The sequence below is a fragment of the Filobasidium floriforme genome (genome assembly GCF_021052385.1).
Source record: "Filobasidium floriforme strain CBS 6241 chromosome Unknown HD553scaffold_25, whole genome shotgun sequence".
In the NCBI taxonomy this organism is placed as follows: Eukaryota; Fungi; Basidiomycota; class Tremellomycetes; order Filobasidiales; family Filobasidiaceae; genus Filobasidium; species Filobasidium floriforme.
Window position 1 is genome coordinate 419156 of NW_025763646.1, and position 12991 is coordinate 432146.

Below are 12991 nucleotides of genomic sequence, written 5' to 3' on the forward strand. Positions count from 1 at the left end.
GGCCTGCATCAAGTTGAGGAGATCGGTCGCGAGGCTTTGCGAGCAGATTTCACTAGTTGAAAGTCAGGATGGGTAGCCTTGAATGCCTTTATACACTGCAAGCTCATCGGCGTTACCCCGAGTTGGGGAAGCACAAAGACGGCAGCCGGAAGCCTGCCGGTTATCCCCAGCCATTTCGATGCTGAGATTTCAAGTCGATCCGTGTGTTGACCATCAGGAACCCGGCACGTCATGCCGTGTTCGAAGAATGTCATGATTTCGATCGCCCTGTTCGAAAGGTTGTCAAGGTTTCGACCGCGGATCGATCTAGGAACAGGGACCGCGAAACCTTGTTTATGGGGAAGCAAAAGAACGGGATTTTCAATCTGAAACTTGAATGCCGCGCGAGAACGCTCGGTACCCGAGAAGGACGCCCAAATTACCATCCGAGACTATAGAAGGGCCGAGATCTTGGTTTGCGCTTGGTATTTCCGGCTGGCCGGACGACAAGTGCTTTTGAAGGTCAGAGAGGATCCACAATCCATGTCTGTCTGCGCGAGGAACGTTCCGTTGCAGAGTCTGAAAGATCACAGGGCAGGCTGGAAACTGATCTGAAAGTAGTTCCCGATTGCTGACGAGAGGATTGCTGATGAGAGGGACATGGCTGTCGTACGATCTTCATCGGGCTCTTTGCGTAGAAAGAGAGTCGGAATCATTAGTACGTGGATCCTTCGCAGCGGACATTGTCTATTTTCATGTCCTTCCAATCGCGAGATTGTGCTTCCTTTATGCTCTTGACGTGTTTCATCTGGTCGAGAGATGTCATCATATCATGCCATGCACAGAGGCTGTGTTCATTCATGGCTATAAGAGCCACAGAGTGAAGTCAGAGTCGTAGAGAGATCTCCCGCACAGCCCTTTTCGTACTTTGCTCCAAGCGCCATAATATCAATCTAGCCGCTCATCTCTCGTAGTCTCACCCCGTTCCGTTTCCCCTAAACCCTTAGCAACTCTCAAATCCTCTCCCTTCCAAACAGTCTACTTCATCTCTCCCGATTTCTCGGACTATCCCATTCCGTTTACCCCAAACCCTACCGCACTCCAACCTCTCATACCCCTTGTTTCGAACCGACTAGCCTCCTTCCATCATGGGCGCTCCCCGAAGTACCGGCCTCCCCTGGCACCTCGGCTACCCCATCATAATGCTCGCCCTGATCTGCGCCGCTACCTGGTCATCAGCCGCTTCGTTACACCTCGCCGCCGCCAACTCTCTTACCACCCAAGTCCGTTTCGGACCGAAAGATTACTGCGGGTTCAACGTGACCGTGCAAGATGGGGTTAGGTATTATGATCCCCTTGGGTGCGTGGATGCCGGGTGGAGTTATCAGGTCGACAGGCAGGCTGTTGGGATTGGGCTTCCCGGGGCGGTCAGTACGAGCTTGAGTAAAGGTGCTGCGCTTCTGTTGGTTTGTGAGTCGACCGGGATGTCGTTGTTAAAGTCCGCGTTCGTGGAGGACCGTAGTATGGACGCTGAAAGTCTGTCCTGCAAACCCCCAGGCTTTGTGCTCTTGATCCTCTCCACGTTCATACAAGCATACGGTACGAGGTACTCTTTCAGAAAAGATCCCGACCCTACCAAGGAACGGCTTTACACGCTCATCTCCCTCCACCTACTCTTCGCCAACGCCACTACCCTCGCCATCTGGATAACATTTGTGACCATCGCTGGGATCCTAGCTTCAGCGACCTCTTACAAGGGGGTCGACAAGTCTCAATCCCTGGAAGCTGGAGGGATTCGCATTTGGTGGGGGATCTCTCCGTGGTTGATACTGTCGGCGGGGTTGTTGGGCCTGCCTTGGGCTTTCGAGTCTGTCCGGTGGCGACACGCCGAGTTGAACAAGAGTTGATGGGTTGTTTCCCTGTAAAATATGTAATCAAAACATGTAGATCACTGCCTTAGCAAGTGTTCAAGTCTCCGTTGGAAGAGGACTTCTCGCTAACAGATCATATGGACGGCGGGAACTCTCCTCTTTGACGTTCGTCGCTCGTAAATAACGAACGGCTGACGCGGCTGGTCCGTCTCAGAAGATCAGGTTTCAGTTGAAGCGATTTGAACAGAGAAAACGCGTGAGAAAGCGCGAGCTGTGCCCGTCGGTCACCGCAAAGTCTCAGCTCAAGTCGTTCGAAGGTCGTCTCGCCACCGAGACAGTTTGACTGGTCAACCATCAACTACTTTCTGCCTTGTCATATTTCAGAACCTGGACCTCGACGACATTCGATCCCCTCTTTCGTTCCATCTGCACATTTCCAACGTCTATCACAGACGACAGACTCGTTCATACCTACTCGTTCGCTCCGTCGCATCCTCGCAACCCATCTCTTTCCCATCCCTTTGTCGGAACCACGTCAAACGCCCTGCAGCTTTTGACGAGAAAGAACATTACGACGAATCCTTGATTGGAACCTCGAAGTCAAGAGGGAAAAGAAACCGATCGCATATATTCGGTCGAAGCGGAGGATCGAAGCGGTAGCACGGAACGAGTCTGCGGGAAAGAGTCTCGTCAAGAGAAACGGGCGGATCACCAGCCAGAGAGAAAGGTCATAACGAGAAGCAGCACCTACTATAGAATCGACCTTACACTACCGACTCGTCATCAACCAGGAATCTTACCAACATGTCCGCACGACCTCCTTCCAAAGTCGCCATGCCTCCCCCAGCTCTCCCCTCATACGCAACCGCCCCTACCCCTTCGGCCTCCGGTCTCGTCTCCACCCCGGCTCCCTTCAACCACCCCACCCCATCATCGTCTTCGGCCAACAATGTCAAGCAGTTCAACGCCGCTTCGGCCAAGGCGCTCGTCGACGGTGAAGGGAACATCCTGAACGGGGTCGAGGGTGCCGAAGGGGATGTGGTCGAGACGGCCGAGGAGGTTGGGAAGAACGAGGTTGTTCCGAGCGTACCGGAGATCACGGCTGTCCAGGGGATCGTGCCGACTTTACAGTGAGTGTCGATCGAATCCAGTCTGTTCTCGATGACCTTTGGGTTTCCCGTTGTGAGCGCTTTCTGTCCGAGTCGCAAAAGACTTCGAAACGGACCGAACCATAAACATCTCGATCGATTGCCATCCTGTCTCTCCTTGAGCCATTGAATGCGTGTGTTTCCTTCAATCGAGAGCTAACCCATCCTGGTCCCCCTATCGGTCGTTATCAGAAATATCGTCGCTACCGTGAACCTGGGGATCAGGTTGGATCTGAAGACGATCGCGATGCATGCCAGAAACGCCGAATACAATCCCAAGGTACGCTTTACTCTGGCCGCGCTAATGTACCTATTACCATTCCAAGCTCAACCATTTTACTGCTGCCGTGATCCCCTTTTCCGACACACTACAGCGATTCGCCGCCGTTATCATGCGTATCCGTGATCCCAAGACCACGGCGCTCATCTTCGCATCAGGCAAGATGGTCGTCACCGGAGCCAAATCCGAAGACGACTCTCGTCTCGCCTCGCGCAAGTATGCGAGGATCATCCAAAAGCTAGGGTTCGATGCGAGGTTCCAAGAGTTCAAGATCCAGAACATCGTCGGGAGTTGTGATGTCAAGTTCCCGATCAGGTTGGAAGGGCTTGCTTTCGCCCATCAAGCTTTCTCGAGTTATGAACCCGAGGTGAGTCGTCCGCCATCTTTTGTGTTTGCTCTAATCGATCTGCTGGGAACCGAGATTTTGAGATGCCAACCCCCTTGGTCTGGCTTGGCATGGACCTAGTTGTTCCCCGGTCTCATCTACCGTATGATCAAGCCCAAGGTCGTACTCCTGATCTTCGTCTCTGGCAAGATCGTCATCACGGGGGCGAAGGTCAGGGAGGAGATCTATACGGCGTTCAACCAGATCTATACCGTCTTGGCGGGTGAGTGGCGGCTCGCACATAGCGCGATACCGAGAATCTTGGGCTGAATACACCGTTCGTGTTGGTTTTCAATAGAGTTCAAGAAGGAATAGAGCGCTATAGGATGCCCGACGCCTCGTACTTCTCCCCGTCCTGCTTCAGTGGACGGGGGAGATGTGCAAGGTCGGCAATCGACCTGGATCCGATCCGAACCACAACGCCAGATCCTCGGCCTTGATCGGATTTCATACCCGCAGACTACACAATACGATATGACAGGACCGAGCGCTCGAGCTCGAGAGATTACGTTACTCGGCGGTGCAACCCGATGTTGTCGGCGCCTCGATCGACGTGTATTACACCAATGTCAAAACCCAAACCGAAAACCAAAACAGTAGCATATACACATACATACATCGTACATATGAACGAGATGCACACGCCTGAAGCGATACGGCCGGGACGCTTCCTTCGGCGGCGGATGTGTTCGGCCTCCCTCGTACTGGAGCGCTTGTTGAGAGACTATCGGTCCAGTATACACGATCAGACGAGTTCGGCAAACGTCCAAACTGTATATGTTCGATACTCTGTCCAGTTTTGAACTTGTACGGCAATGAGATGTTGTCGTTCTGACCTCATGTCGTATCACCGTACCGCACCACGTACGTCACTGCGAATCGTCTCTTGAATCATCCAAGCTACCTCAGCGATTTGTTTTCCGCCGCCTACTCGATATTGTATCGGTTTGAATTCTATTTCGTCATCACATTCGCTCAATTGATGTTACATAGTAGCTAGTAGGGTCCTTCACTACGGTATTCCCTGCTTCGGCATCGTCCTGACCAGCCTTTCCAGTGTCGACCCGACGAACACTAGCCCAACAGCTACCACGGCCAAGATTGGCCAAAATCTAGACAGACCGTGCGGTGCTGGATGGTATTCAAGGATGATCGGTAAGGCGATAGCGAGGATATTGGTGATAATATGAACAACCAGCGCTATGACCACGTCCTTCCTACTCGGAGGTGACAAGGAGAGCATCGAAAAACCTCGATCACAGAGACCAGCTGAACGAGACCAGCGTGTGGTTTGCTGGTTATGACAGCCGCACTAATGAAGGTGCGATGGGATGGGCTGTGTGGTTGACGCATGAGTGTCAGGTCATACACGTGCACATGTAAGGAGGTCCCGTTCAGCTCTGCCAAGCTGTGCAAAGATCCGAGAGACGTACTGGCGTGACAGGCGGTCCGAAGTTGCAAATATCGCTATCGAGATAGCTGGTGCGTGATTTGCTACTCGACGGTCAAAAGTGCAGAGTACCTGATGAGCCCGGGTCAGACTTTCGCTCAGAGTGGTCAGTCACAGATCCAGCAGATTACTAGCGTTTGACAAGGATACGGGAACGTACCCGACGAATCCAAGCTCTAAGCGAGACTGATCTACTTCGTGCTTCGTGGTCATATGGTCAGAAAGCAAGGTCCAACCTACACTTGATATCAAGGTTTCTCACCGATTCCCTGGGTGAGCGCTATGGGGAAACAACAGCTGTACCTGAGGCCTGTCAATATCGAAATTCTAGTGATCCGACGAGTGAAGCTCGGGATAGCGAAATGCGGGGTCGCCCAGTCTGAGCTGCCCGGCTGGCCCTGGGCGTTCGTGATAGATAACAAGGACTTTCACTTCAGAGGGTACGACTTATCCATCGTTCGATCTCAACTTGATCCTACCCTCTCCCCATTACCCCTTAACCCTTGGAATATGAGCTTCTGCGCTTCTGTATCACTCTGACATCTAATAATTTTGATAGTTCATCGGTCCCCGGATAGTTGATCATGGTCGTCGGTTTGGTATATGGTTCTACATGGGTTCGTGTCGAAGGCGATATGACGATCTTGTATATTTGGGACGAGAGCTTGCTGCTTGATGCTTGACGAAGGACGATCAATCGTACACTGTTATCGGCGAGAGAACGGGCGGCGTGTCAGTAAGTTGCTAAGTGTTAGGAACGCCTTCTGGTAGGTGAAAAGTAGGGACGAACCATGTATGATGGCCTGCTCACAACACCCAACACAAAAAACAAGAAAAGAAGAGTCAGATATCGAGGTGCAAGAGCGATAGAGTCTTATAACCTCGCGAAAGGAAAGAAGAGAAGATATCGGTCGGGCACTCACGTAGAACCCGATCCAGAAGAGCAAGAAGGTCAAGAGGTTCTCCTGGCCGACCGCCATCAAGCTCCACAAAGCCCTTCCCGTCAACTTTATATCCCATCCTTTTGTCGATGCTGATGATGACGATGATGATGTCGACGAATTGACATCGTGTAGACTCGGCAAGAACCTCTCCAGATCGATCTTTCCCGTCTTTTCGTTCCTGCACTTCAAGACGGCGATCACCGCAGCGTTGAAGAACGCCGCAAAGAAGTACAGGAAGAACCCGCTAAAGTTGAGTAAGCCGAGGATGCCGGCGAGTGTACCGGAAAAGACCGAGGTGAGGGTGCAGAGGTTTGTCAGGATGAGGCTGTTGTGCTGGACCGACGGCGGGTGGAGTGGGGAGTAGGAGGGGGAGATCGTCGTCGCGCCCGCTGGGTTTTCGGGAGTGGCTGGGTTCATCGTCGTGAGGAGATATGTAGAGATGTGTCTGTAGCTGGACAATTATCTATGTGTGCGGTTTGGTGTGGTATGAGATTGAGATGGGGAGTACGAACAGACCGATATGAACATCATCGATGTACCTTGCGAGGTCTTGGGCTTAATTAGCTTGATTGACATCGCAATTGCTCCCGCTCTGATATGGCAGGTTGCGGTATATAAGCAGCAGCAGCATCATCGAAACATCAACAACACCAACCCACGCAACTGGTCCCCACCTCGACCTATCCCCAAGATGGAGGACCAAAAAGAACCGTCAGCTACAGATCAGTCCGCTCGAAAGAGCTCTGAAGATGGTTCACACGAGCTGAACGTCGAGTCGATCGACCTGAATGAGAACGAGAAGCAGCAAGAGCAACAGCTGCAAGAGTCCGATGTCGATGACGATTTTGGCGAGGTTGATCTGGACGATGACAAGTCCGAATCAGAGAAGAATAAGAAGGAAATCGAGAAGGACGAGGAGAAGAACGAATTGAAAGTAGCGGTAGCAGAGGAAGAACAGGCTCAGCTACCGACTTTTACATCGTTACGGCCGCCTTCGCCTTCATCGTCTTCTATCGAGGACCAGAAGAAGAATAACAGGAGAGTTACCATGGCTTTCAGGTCGACTCCATCTGCGTCTGCATCTGCATCTCTCAATTCTAGCCCTGCGCTTGGGACCACCGAGAACTTTTCAGCTCCGCCTCGACAGAGTACAGATGAGGAGAACGTCAGCAAGCTAGGACCACGGGATGAACCTCACCCTACACGGATTGAGAACCTGGATCTAGAGCCAGTCTCGCTCGATGAAAACGAAATCGAAGAAGCAAAAGGAGAGAAACCTACGACCTTACGGCCTGAACGACCCGGCGCTTCTGAACAGACATCGCCGTCTATCGGAGCCAAGCTCGGTCTGACTTCGGCTTTCGGGTACGCTGCGTCCTTGTTACCTTCTACTTCCACCTCTCCTTCGAAGCCCATCGAAAGGGGTTTCAGTAGTCCTGCGGAGAACGCCGCAAATGGACAATTCATTTCCACCGGATCGTCGCAGGAGGAGGATGAGGATTCTTCGTCGACGCCCGTACCTAACGATCCCGTACCTATCACTAGCGATTCGGCAAAACCTCCCCCACCTCCTGCGGCGTCAGGGTCGTGGACGTCCTCGTTTACGAACTACTTTGGCTCGAAGTCACCTTCAGTCTCCATCTCGTCCCTCGCTTCCAACCCGCTTCCTAGCATCCCTTCTCCCTTCCGAAAAGGCACAAGGCCGGCACCTGAGCGGACGGATACCTCTGGTACCGCTTTCCTACTGCACAACCTCGATGCGACCAAGGAGGAGAGGAGGAGGAGTGTGGAAGCGGGTGGGTCGGTCGCGCTGAAAGAAGGGTTCGAGAGGGTCAAGAGGGATAGTTATAGTACGAGGTTGAGGGAGGCGGCAGAGTATGGCGATATAGGGGAGGACGAGGAGGATGAGGAGGACGAGCATGGACAAGGGCTGGGAGTTGGCGTTCGGAGGAGGTCGTCCGTCAGACCACATACAGCAACGAAGCCTCAAGCGCCTGCACAACCTCCACCTCAAGCCACGGACTATTCGGACGACCAAGAACCCGAACTCGGTCCGGACGGGGTGGATTGGCCCTTCTGGGGTTGCGTCATGAACGACTACGAAGCCATCGCCCGGAGTCGTCCCCGTGACCTTTCCCGGGCGATCCAACAGGGTATCCCCGCCGTGGTGAGGGGCACCATCTGGCAATTGATGTCGAGCAGCAAGAACCCGGGGTTGGAAGCTACTTATGCCGGGCTCTTGAAGGAGAAGAGTACGCATGAACGGGCGATCCAGAAGGATCTGGCGAGGACTTTGCCGGGGCATCGGTATTTCGCTCAGGGGGGTGGGGTGGGGCAAGAGAATCTGTTCAATGTCGTCAAGGCGTACAGTCTGTACGTTCGCGTAATCCTCTTCCTGGAGAGCTGAGGTTAGAGGTTAGGCGACGGCTGACATGCACGGGTGTTTCTCGTTGCAGGTATGATGTTGAGGTCGGGTATACCCAGGGGGTGGCTTTCATCGTCGCGGCTTTGTTGCTCAACATGCCGGACGAAGAGGCGTTTTGCGTCTTGGTCCGATTGATGGAATCGGTGAGTGCGCGTCTCCCCAAGTGAACACGCCTGAATACCCTGGAACCTGATAAGTTCCTCTCTGCGTCCTTGCAGTACAACCTGCGAACGCATTATCTACCCGAAATGCCTGGTCTACAGCTGAGGATGTTCCAGTTCGAGCGTCTATTGGAGGAATTATTACCTCTTCTGCATCTTCATTTCGTGAGAAAGGGCGTCAAGAGCTCGATGTATGCTAGCACTTGGTTTTTGACCTTGTTCACGCATCGGTAAGAACGAGATTCTTACTCTGAAGTTGCGAGACGATCACTGAGAAGACGTACCTCTACTTGACCCAGTTTCCCTCTATCGCTGGTCTACCGGATCTTTGATATCGTCTTTGCAGAGGGTATTGAAGCCATATTTCGCTTCTCACTGGCTTTGATGCGACGGAACGAGGACAAATTGCTCGCCCTCGATTTTGAGGGAATCTTGAAGTTCTTGGGCAACGAGGTGTTTGATTGTTACAAGGTCGGCATGTTCACGTTTTGCCGGTCCCGCTGGCGGTCTCGCTGATAACCCCATATATCAGACAACAACGGCAGCGGAAATCGGGGTTTCAGGACAGGAAGATGACGCCGACTGGCTTGCCAACGACTTTGTTCGCGACGCTTATGCGACTCAAATGTGAGTCGCGCAGTCGGCGCGTTTTCTGGCTTGCTTTGAGTCTGATGGCTCTTTCCTCATTTGTTCTAGAACACCATTCATGCTGGATTCTTATGCGCACGAGTGGGAAGACCTATGCCGTATCGCAAACGCTCACGCGACCGAGATGGACACGCTCAGGAGTGCGAACCGTGTCCTTTCTGCTCAAGTGTGAGTGAACGACCTGTTTCGAGCTTTTATCGATTCTGCTAATCGGATTTTGTTCTATAGTAAACAACTTGAAGGAGCTATGGCAGCGATGTGAGTAGTGACGTAATGCTTGATGTACCCGGACCTTTTCTCACCAAGACCGATGCGGACTGCAGGAGCGAGGAGCACGTGGACATGGTCAAACAACTTGTTCAAGCTCGTATCGACAACGAGGCGACGGAAAGCGAGCTTATCCGCTACAAGACCATGTAGGTTCGAGCTGTTTTGAGACAGATCTGAGGCGATCTTGGCTAATAGACGGATCGATTCGACTACTGTAGGTACGCCGAGCTTGTTCATGAGCAAGATTCCAACAGGGCCAGCTACATCGCTCCGCCGTCGAAATCGAAGCCAAGCAATACTTCCAGCATTCATCGCACGATCAGCAACGGGTCATTTTTGAGTCAAAATACCAGCACGACGTCGACCACCACCACCGGTATGTCTATTTCGCTCGTGCACCTGTGCCAAGCGGACCCTGACAGACGACTATTCTCGCAGCCATGTTCCATTTGACGCTCATGCGGGAGGCTTTATCTTACTCTTATCTGTGCGAAGTATCCCCTACGGCCTTTTCGGTTGGGGCGGTCATTTTCCTCCCTAGATCTGCTTCAGTGCCTCTTTTCGATCTGTTATCAGGGGTCTTCGCACCCGTCGACCGAGAGGGTCTCATCCTATCAAACGGCTACTCTCGCCAGATTCCAGGAAACACCCACGCAGAGGCCAACGCTATCAACAACTTGGTAGCTTATCTCAAGAACCTTCCAGAGGATACAAACTCTGCTATCAAGAAGACGACCGGGATCGCTGTGGATGCGTCAAGTGAAGACACTGCTCGAAGCATCCTTAGCAAGGCGTGGATATACACAACGCTGGAACCTTGTTCCAAACGGACAAGCGGTTTGAGGGACTGTACTGCCGAAGTCATTCACTGGGGTCTGAAGCGGGTTTACATGGTGCGTTATATCACCCGAGCATCTACAGAGATGAGACTGACCCGAACTGCACACATTCATTCCAGGGAGTGCGGGAACCGCCAGACTATGTACAATGCGAGGGCGTTCGACTGCTACGAGAAGCTGGAGTAGAGGTCATAAGCGTTCAGGGCATGGAGGAGGAATGTCTTGCAGCCGCTCGACGCGGCCTTTGATGAGCGACGACCTGGTCACGAGTGTTCTTACGATTTCCCCTTTACGATGTAGCTCCGTCACGCTATACCTACGTCTCTTTCATGCTAGACCATGCCATTTTCACGAAATAGCCATGTATTCATCTGATTAGTTTCAGATAAGATGGCGCGTCGCCCATGCTCTACTGGGCTCGATCAAATAAACGTCAACATTTTGAATAGCTACAGGTCCTTCTCCCGCTTGATCTCATCCTTGACGACCAGCTTCTCCGAAGGCTGGTAGTCGTCCATCGCCTTGAGCCTCTCCAGGAGACTAGGATGTGAGTTGTGGTAAGTCGAGTACAGCCAGTCTTGGTGAGGGCTCGACAAGTTTTCGTTCATCAGCTTGATGAGGGACGAAGAGAGGAGAGCCTTGTATCGGGGGTCCAAGGCGCAAGCAAAGCGGTCTGCAAACAACAGAGGGAGATTCAGCATTATATTATCTAGCAAGCGTCCCGCCCAGAGAAGCTAGAGATGACTCACCGGCTTCATACTCATACCGCCGGGTAACCGAGTTCATCAAAAGGCTGATGAGGGGGTCGAGCGGGTTCATGATCAATTGGTAAAGGAAGAAGCCGATGATGACCGGTTGTTGTCGAACGGCCACATCCTCGCTGAATCCGAAAGAGCGGAAGATGGCAGGGTTGTGGATAAAGAGGGTGAACGCGGAGAGGGTGATCAAGAGGTTGATCTGTCCGACGACCATGAGCTTGGAAGGGTGAGCTGAAAACAGGCGCCGATACTAGGTTAGTGGCTTCTTCTCGTATTCTAGGCTAGATAGATCGACTGAGTGCATACCGTGTTTCCAGTGTCCGAGTTCGTGGGCTATTGTTGCAGTGAAAGAGTTCAATTTTCTGCCGTTTATCGTAGACAGCCGGACTCAAATCTCACCGATAACGGCCTCGACCTCTTCAGGCTTGGATTGCTCAATCAAGGTATCGAAGATGACCTGTTCGCAAGATCACATAACACAACCTTAGCAAATGCGAGAAAATCCATTCTGGTCCTAAAAGACGTACGATGTGCTTTGACCAAGGCAATCCGTAGAAATAGCTAAACAACACGCACATGTCTCGATCAGTTTGATTGACGAGCCTGCGATTTAACTTACGGCCCCGATACTATATGGTGACTCACGCATTCGAATGTCCGCTCCGCTTGCTCCCGTCGATCACATACAAATGCTTCAAAGGGAACCCGAGCGATCCGGCGAGTTTCTCGATCCGCTCCCTCAGCTCACCTTCGGGCAGGGGGGTGAGCTTATTGAACAAGGGTTGGATGAAGATGGGGTAGACGAGTTGCATGATAAAGGTGAAAGATAGGCTAGTCGGTAACAAGGAATGGACCCGTTTGTCAGTCGACAGTAGCGGGGCGGCAAAAAGCTTGGAAGTCTGCTTACAAGAAGATCATGAGAGCGGGGATGAACCAGTCTCCAGCATAATCGACGATTTTCAAGAAAGCAGCGAGGACGGGCAGACCGATGACCGCACCGATGGCGTAGCTCTTGAGCTGGTCGGTGATCCATAGACCCCAGGTGGACTTGTTGAAGCCGTGTTTCTCCTCGATACCGAAGGTCGCGAATGCTGAAAGGGGTAGACTAGGTATGGAGCTGACGATCGTGAAGAATCCGGCGTAAAGCAAAGAGTGGGTGATCTACATAGAAGAAAATCGGAAACAGGTAGTAGCGCAACAGGATTCAATCAGTCCATCTCTGAATGATCAACGAATGCTAATAACTAGCCACGCTGCGACTCACGACCCGGTCACCGCCGAAACCCATCTTGGCCATCCACCCGCCAGTCAGCGTCCAGACCCATTTATAAGCTCCTCCTCCGATATACAAAGCGTTAAGGGTCTGATTGTAGACCTGTTTGAAAAGAGCCCATCGGGTCTTGTCTCGGCCGTAAGCTTGAGATTTCTTGTAAGTGTCTTCGGGAATATGGTCGGCGAGCGCGGCGGGCGGGGCGGGGATCGAGTAACAAGGGAGTTGACGGGTTCTGACAGGTCAAGCGGAAGTGTTTAGCTCTATCCGAATGGAAAGAAGTATCTCGTGGTACCCACAAGATGTAGCTTTCCAGACCAAAGATGGCCCAGCTCGCACCGAGAGCGAACTTCTTATAGTCTATGGCCGGGTTCTGTACGATCGAGCTGGCTTTACCAGCCAGGAATCCGAGCATGTCCATAATTGACGTCGTCGTGATCGGTATGATTCAGTACGGGATTGACGAATGAGATTCTCCGCTAAGGTATCTAGTTAGGTCCTATGTGTTAGGACGAGAGAACAAGTCGAACTTGCTTCAGCGGCAGAACAAAGGAAACGAGTAT

At 52.3% G+C, this 12991-nt stretch overlaps 6 protein-coding genes across 6 annotated transcripts; 4 read left to right on the forward strand and 2 right to left on the reverse strand.

Moving 5' to 3' along the window:
• The first annotated feature begins 770 nt into the window (after positions 1–770).
• HD553DRAFT_318766 (uncharacterized protein) lies at positions 771–2015 on the forward strand. Its single transcript, XM_046180933.1, has 2 exons — positions 771–1898; positions 1981–2015. The coding sequence occupies exon 1, from the start codon at positions 1128–1130 to the stop codon at positions 1884–1886; it is 759 nt and encodes a 252-aa protein (XP_046033392.1). The 5' UTR covers positions 771–1127; the 3' UTR covers positions 1887–1898; positions 1981–2015.
• A 639-nt stretch (positions 2016–2654) lies between these two features.
• Positions 2655–3978, forward strand: HD553DRAFT_345703 (transcription initiation factor TFIID-1; the record flags this gene model as incomplete). The annotated part of the gene is made up of 5 exons (XM_046183116.1): positions 2655–2980; positions 3191–3278; positions 3373–3645; positions 3745–3886; positions 3962–3978. 5 exons carry the CDS (start codon positions 2655–2657, stop codon positions 3976–3978), a joined length of 846 nt encoding a protein of 281 aa, XP_046033393.1.
• Positions 3979–5566: 1588 nt separating this feature from the next.
• Positions 5567–6590, reverse strand: HD553DRAFT_135436 (uncharacterized protein). Its single transcript, XM_046176624.1, has 3 exons — positions 6037–6590; positions 5904–5916; positions 5567–5817 (listed from the first exon to the last, which is right to left on the reverse strand). The coding sequence occupies exons 1-3, from the start codon at positions 6472–6474 to the stop codon at positions 5807–5809; spliced, it is 462 nt and encodes a 153-aa protein (XP_046033394.1). The 5' UTR covers positions 6475–6590; the 3' UTR covers positions 5567–5806.
• A 136-nt stretch (positions 6591–6726) lies between these two features.
• On the forward strand, positions 6727–9859 carry HD553DRAFT_135459 (rab-GTPase-TBC domain-containing protein). The gene is made up of 9 exons (XM_046176625.1): positions 6727–8430; positions 8514–8625; positions 8701–8873; positions 8943–9114; positions 9176–9270; positions 9340–9459; positions 9520–9549; positions 9615–9711; positions 9780–9859. Exons 1-8 carry the CDS (start codon positions 6749–6751, stop codon positions 9709–9711), a joined length of 2481 nt encoding a protein of 826 aa, XP_046033395.1. The 5' UTR covers positions 6727–6748; the 3' UTR covers positions 9780–9859.
• A 142-nt stretch (positions 9860–10001) lies between these two features.
• HD553DRAFT_277311 (cytidine deaminase-like protein) lies at positions 10002–10648 on the forward strand (the record flags this gene model as incomplete). The annotated part of the gene is made up of 2 exons (XM_046177994.1): positions 10002–10454; positions 10520–10648. 2 exons carry the CDS (start codon positions 10002–10004, stop codon positions 10646–10648), a joined length of 582 nt encoding a protein of 193 aa, XP_046033396.1.
• Positions 10649–10849: 201 nt separating this feature from the next.
• Positions 10850–12843, reverse strand: HD553DRAFT_277169 (putative CAAX prenyl protease 1 (A-factor converting enzyme); the record flags this gene model as incomplete). The annotated part of the gene is made up of 9 exons (XM_046177989.1): positions 10850–11073; positions 11150–11389; positions 11465–11491; positions 11558–11615; positions 11686–11719; positions 11804–11989; positions 12066–12319; positions 12423–12663; positions 12728–12843. The coding sequence occupies 9 exons, from the start codon at positions 12841–12843 to the stop codon at positions 10850–10852; spliced, it is 1380 nt and encodes a 459-aa protein (XP_046033397.1).
• Positions 12844–12991: the final 148 nt, after the last annotated feature.

What these genes read in the sequence shown, in the direction of transcription:
- HD553DRAFT_135436 (XM_046176624.1), bottom strand. Translation starts at nt 6,474, where the DNA reads ATGAACCCAGCCACTCCCGAAAACCCAGCGGGCGCGACGACGATCTCC.
- HD553DRAFT_318766 (XM_046180933.1), top strand. Translation starts at nt 1,128, where the DNA reads ATGGGCGCTCCCCGAAGTACCGGCCTCCCCTGGCACCTCGGCTACCCC.
- HD553DRAFT_135459 (XM_046176625.1), top strand. Translation starts at nt 6,749, where the DNA reads ATGGAGGACCAAAAAGAACCGTCAGCTACAGATCAGTCCGCTCGAAAG. An exon ending in TGGTCCGATTGATGGAATCG is followed by an intron (nt 8,626 to 8,700) that starts GTGAGTGCGCGT and finishes GCGTCCTTGCAG; the next exon opens with TACAACCTGCGAACGCATTA. An exon ending in TTGACCTTGTTCACGCATCG is followed by an intron (nt 8,874 to 8,942) that starts GTAAGAACGAGA and finishes TACTTGACCCAG; the next exon opens with TTTCCCTCTATCGCTGGTCT.